At 49.5% G+C, this 6,041-nt stretch overlaps 1 protein-coding gene across 1 annotated transcript; it reads left to right on the top strand.

Annotated features, from left to right (window-relative positions):
- Nucleotides 1–2,129: 2,129 nt before the first annotated feature.
- LOC139757119 (forkhead box protein O4-like) lies at nt 2,130–4,223 on the top strand. Its single transcript, XM_071677216.1, has one exon. The coding sequence runs from the start codon at nt 2,250–2,252 to the stop codon at nt 2,940–2,942; it is 693 nt and encodes a 230-aa protein (XP_071533317.1). The 5' UTR covers nt 2,130–2,249; the 3' UTR covers nt 2,943–4,223.
- Nucleotides 4,224–6,041: the final 1,818 nt, after the last annotated feature.

Here is a 6,041-nt window from a genome sequence, read left to right as displayed (position 1 = left end):
TATAGGAAGTTTCTGCGATTCAGGCCACATGGTCCTCAGGCAGATGGTCCTCCTATTGCCTTGTGGTGTTGGCTTGCCTTTCATACCACCGACTGGTGAGTGTGGACCGTGGCCGGCGTGAGAGAGGGTCATAACCTCAACGTAGACGAGTCGATGAAACGGAGGCAAATATCACTTTGATTTCCCGAAGAAAAACTATCAACATTTTCATCATCTGTCGCACTCCTTATGACATCTGTGGTGAGGTGTGGTGGAAGGCGTGAAAGGCTGTGGTTGGACCCAAGAGGATGACGGCACCAACCTTAGATTTGACGGCGTGTGACCTTTGACCTGACCCTTAAAGCTGACCCCATCATACCTAAGGGTGGTACCATCGTGCTCGAGGGCTTGAAACAGCTGTACCCCTGTACAGTTCCAAAGGACCATGACGGAGGGAGACATACACAGCAACTTCTATCCGTACACTCCCACCTTCAGCTTCGGAGAAGTGGCTTTCCCATAACCTATTCATTATCCTGTGATCCCGCTGTTCATCCCCCCCCCCTACCCATGAGCCTAAAAGTTGGGGGAAAATGAGCCGAGGTTGGCATTCGGACGTACCGGCCGAACTTTGCTCTATGATCGGCAAGCCTTGGCTCAGTCTTGTTGCCTTGAGATCAGACTCTGTGTGTGAGATTACTAATGTCATCGATCCCAGCCGAAGGTCTGGGTTTTGGGGGACGGGTCACCCATGTGTTTTCTATTCATTCTTTTGGTCGAGGTTTGTGCTCGAGGCATTCGTGTCCCATCGACATAATTCGTTTGAATATATCTGGATCAGAATTGAATATATTACGCGTTAGAAATTGTGAGTATACTAAGCATTACTTATTTTTTTTATATGTTGAAGGTCCTTGTTACGAGCTAAGGTAGTTCGCGAGACCAGACCATAAGTGAAATGTAACAATTGACAGAAGGAAGACGATTTTTTTTTTTAGTCGGACTTGGTAATATCCTGTACTTCTGGTAGATGCAATCACCTCACACACACACACACGCGCGCGTTGGAGCATAACGTGATGAAAGGAAAAAAAAAAAGGAGCAATTACGCTATTTTTTCTTCATCTACGATTTTCCGTTCTTTGCCATCAAGATTTGCTTCTTCTTTCTTTCGTAAAATGTGTTAGGAATTGGACTTCTCTCTCTCTCTCTCTCTCTCTCTCTCTCCCTCCGTCCAGTCCTATTGCCGAACGGAGGAACTTCGTTCCCGAGTCGCTATATCTCCAACTTGCCACGGGTTAGTCGAGGTAGGTCATGGCTCTGGTCCTCGTGGCCACGGGTTCATCCTCAGAGGGGGAAAAAAAATGGGAAGGGACAACAAGCGCCCCTCTGGTGCTGCGAATTAGGTCAGGAACAATTGGTGGTGACGGGGGCGAGCCGACGCGTTGTTTAATCTGCGTCTGTTGCTGGTGCTAGCGAGCATCGCTGTGTATTCGGATGTAAGATGTGTGTACTTCCCCTCGCGCTGTGGTCGCCAGATTTACCATGATCACTGGGTTCTTACGCTTTTTTTTTTTCCCTTCCAAGTTAATTAGATTTCCCAGAATGGTGAGCGTCGCCTCCTCCATTCCTTACCACCCCTCCTCCTCCTCCTCCTCCTGCAGCCTCCATTTGGCCTTGGCGGTCACTGTTATCCGTCATTTTCATTCATTTTCTGTCAGTCTCATCATTCATACATTTTGTAGCGAGGTTTTGGTCGTGGCGTTCGAACTGTCTCATGGTTACGGTGACGAATCGCTCAGTCGGTGTTGGGTAATGGAGGCGAGGAAGCTGGTGGTAGGTGGGTGGGAGGGTGGGAACACCTGTGCAAGTCGGCAGTCACTCGCGGCGCTGCGCATTAGGGAGGCACCCAGCTCCTGGCCACCTCGATCCACTGCGAAATAAAGACACCTCGACGTGGGGGTTTTGTCCGACTGGTGGTCAAGTGCGTGTATGGCATGTATGGAGGAGGTGTATGGCGAGGGGTTTGGTCGTGGCTGGTGGCGCGCTCTGGTGGCGGGAGGCGGCGAGGGAGCGGAGGAGTGTCGGTATCGCCGTCAGTCAGTTGTTGGGCCGCGTAGCCTAAAGACGCGCGCTCCTGTGTGTGATGATCATGTTCAGCCACCCCGGGCCCCGGTGACGCGGCGTGTCAGTTCCAATCAGCCACTTGTGTGTTGTCACCGCCTACTACACTCTCAGTGTCATTTCGTTTACCGCGTCATTTTGGCATCATGGCTTCGGGGTTCTATTCGTTAGTGAAGGACGAACCAGACACTGGCCACGATATGGAAACATCACCAGTGCCACTCCCGCCTACCAGCGTGGGCATGGGCGGACAGACGCCTCCGGGCGGCGGCGGCGGCGGTCGGCACGTGGGCGGCCCGCCACTTCAGGTGGGAATGCCGCTCACGCCCGTCACGCCCACCTCCCACCAGCCACCGCCCCTGCGGCGCATCGAGATTGACCCTAACTTTGAGCCCGTGGCCAGGTCCCGCTCGAACACGTGGCCCCTGCCCTGCCCCGAGGGCTACATGGAGGGCGAGGAGCCCGTGGCCGTGGCCACCGAGGGCCCTGTCCCTGTGGACCAGGCCCGCCCCCAGGGCACAATGGGCGGCCCGGGCGACCCCTCAGGCGGCCCGCCCAAGAAGAACACGTCCCGCCGGAACCCGTGGGGCAACATGTCTTACGCCGACCTGATCGCTCAGGCCATCATGTCGTCGCCGGAGGGACGCGCCACGCTCTCCCAGATCTACGACTGGATGGTGCAGAACGTGCCGTACTTCAAGGATAAGGGCGACTCCAACTCCTCAGCCGGCTGGAAGGTAGGCAGCAGCTGCAGTAGCGTGGCGGCGGCGGCAGCGGCGGCGGCGACCTGGGTAACCTCTTCCTCCTCCTCCCGGCCGCCGCTCGACCTGCAACCCTGAGTGCCTCTTATTCAAGGTCGTAGTAACTGCCGGCCGCCAGCACTGACTCCCATTAGGGCTCCATTCCTCTTCATCTTGAAGCGAACTCGTCCTCACCTAGTTAGCTAGAATAGATCTAACATGCTAATTTAATGGTTAGATCCCATTATTACCACCACGTATATCTCTCATGATTACCTGCCTTGCCCTGTGTCTAACAAGTTGAACCATTCATTTTCGCAGCAACGCGGTCGGGATTTTTCGTTCCGCCGCTCGTGATGATTTTAAATATATAGGCCACGAAAGTTTCTTTACGCCGACACTACTGGTTTTATGGTTTGGGGAATCGCTTGCTTAATCTGGTGCCACTAGGTCACTTGCAGTGATTGCCTGTGCATCACTGCAAGTTGAAGCGCGTGTCACTGAAGCCTCCTAGCCCGTTGGCCTCAAGCCACCGGTGTGTGTGTGTGTGTGTGTGGCTCAAACGTCCTTGTCCACACCATCACTGGTCATCCCTCAGGCTCCGACACTGTTCAAGCACTACTATTATCAGTTCATATTTATTAGCATTTTATATTCGTTTACCTTGTATACGTTTAGCGGGCGCCGCCCGCCAGCGGTATCTGGCGTTTCACAGTCGTTTGCGGCGGACGAGCGCGTGAAATAAAACAAGGACAGCCTCACACAGTACCAAATAGTTATATATTCGATCCACGGAGGCTGATCTCAAGTTTGGAACAGAGAAAATAGCGACGGAGGGGCGGAGGAGCAGCCCGCCCCGTCTGGCCGAGGTGCTTGGTAACGGAGCTGTGAGACCTGCTGAGTGATGGGTGGTGCGTTCACTCACCTGTTGGACCACAGTCTCCTCCTGTCATTAAGGCAGAGACGGGCGTATGCGAGGCAGTAGTCTCACACACACACACACACACACACGTTTGAATGGATGCGTCGACTGGTGTCACCGGCGTCCGTGAGGCCGCTTCGGTGCCGTCCGAATGCGGCGGCAGCTGGGAATTGCCGTCGAAGACTCGAAATTTGCATTTGTTGATGTCGGCCTAACATCAGGGGGTCAGGATAGGCTGGCCAGGCAGGTCCCTGGGAGGGCAGGTGGTGTCACGTGGCTGGGGGTAAGGACTGGCCGCGTCCCGGCAGAGCTGAACCTGGTCCCATTAACTCCCCTGCGCCCGGCTTGACACCTTCACTCCGACCTTTTTGTTATGAGGTCGCGGAGTCGGTCGGAGGTGAGGTCAGGGCAAGACGCCAAAGTCCGTCCTCACAGCGGGGCGCTGGCCGACCTTGGGGCTAGGGAGGGTCTGGGGAAGGGGGTCACCGGCGACCTAACATAGTCTGGGGCGAGCCTCGCTCTGTCCGCCGCCCCACCATCTTGGAATGTTTTTTTGTCTAGCTAGTCTATCTCTAACTTTTATGAATATATATATATATATATATATATATATATATATATATATATATATATATATATATATATATATATATATATATATATATATAATCTATATGATATATATGATTATTTATTTATACGTCCCAATAATTGACTATGTATATGATATTAGTTATGAAGCACAGTATATATATATATATATATATATATATATATATATATATATATATATATATATATATATATATATATATATATGTATATATATTAATGCACATTTGCGGGTAACGACCCTGGATGCTGAACACAGGAGAAAGTGCTATGGTCAAGAAACAAACCTGCACTGACGGCCGATGTCGGGTCGTATTTTTACGACAGTCGGAACCTCTGTCTGATAATTACTGGTAGACGTAGGTACATCATAGGCCAACCACGGTGTGTGTTTCTCCTCGTGTTTGTGTTGGCAGTGTTTCTTGAGTTGTCTGGCGGTGTTGCGGGCGGGTGTGTGTGTGTGTGTGTGTGTTGGCGTTACTGTGTGTCGTCAAGTGTTGACAAGCACAAGAGTTCTGGTCTGTTGTGTACTGTGCGGCGACGTCGGCCGTGGTTATATCATCCAACGCGACCGCCGATACACTGTATTTCCCGTCGGCGGAGAGAACCATGCGTCACGCTGGTCGCGATTGACGCAGTATATAGGAGAAGAGGGAGACCAAATTGGAGGTGGAAAGATGGAGTGAAAAAGATTTTGTGTGATCGGGGCCTGAAAATGCAGGAGGGTGAAAGGAGGGCAAGGAATAGAGTGATTTGGAGCGATGTGGTATACCGGGGTTGACGTGCTGTCAGTGGATTGAATCAAGGCATGTGAAGCGTCTGGGGTAAACCATGGAAAGCTGTGTAGGTATGTATATTTGCGTGTGTGGACGTATGTATATACATGTGTATGGGGGTGGGTTGGGCCATTTCTTTCGTCTGTTTCCTTGCGCTACCTCGCAAACGCGGGAGACAGCGACAAAGCAAAAAAAAAAATATATATATATATATATATATATATATATATATATATATATATATATATATATATATATATATTATACATATATATATATATATATATATATATATATATATATATATATATATATATATATATATATATATATACATATATATATATATATATATATATATATATATATATATATATATATATATATATATATATATATATATGAAGGGAGAGCGAGAATGATGAAAAAGGTGTCGTCTTTTTTCTATACACGGCGGTAGCCACTATGTACGAACAACAGGGAAGTAAGAGTTGATACAAACCAGCAGTAAATCATGGGGCAGTTGACGGGATCCGCGTCGCCAGCTGATACATCCGCGCCACAATCCTCAGTGTTCCGTTCATCATTTACTTCATCCATCAATAAATGTAGACAAATCTGGGTACCGTTGTCGTATTATGTATGTATGTTACTACTCATAAAAATCATGGTTTGGCATTTCTTTTTAATATATCACCGTGATAAAGATATATTTTATTTGATCCTCGTGTACATAAAGATTTGACGCCGGTAGAGAGAAACAGCGTTAACGTGTGGTTTAGGGGTGAAGGAAGAGGAGGTTGTATGTTTGTGTAGAACACATCCAGTTATAAAAGACAGCATGGTCGACCAACGACCCAGTCCAACAACCTGGGCCCCGCCGGCCGG

This window comes from Panulirus ornatus, chromosome 24 (assembly GCF_036320965.1).
Source record: "Panulirus ornatus isolate Po-2019 chromosome 24, ASM3632096v1, whole genome shotgun sequence".
Lineage (NCBI taxonomy): Eukaryota > Metazoa > Arthropoda > Malacostraca > Decapoda > Palinuridae > Panulirus > Panulirus ornatus.
The sequence above is the reverse complement of the archived record's forward strand: the minus strand, read 5'-3'. Positions and strand labels throughout refer to the sequence as shown.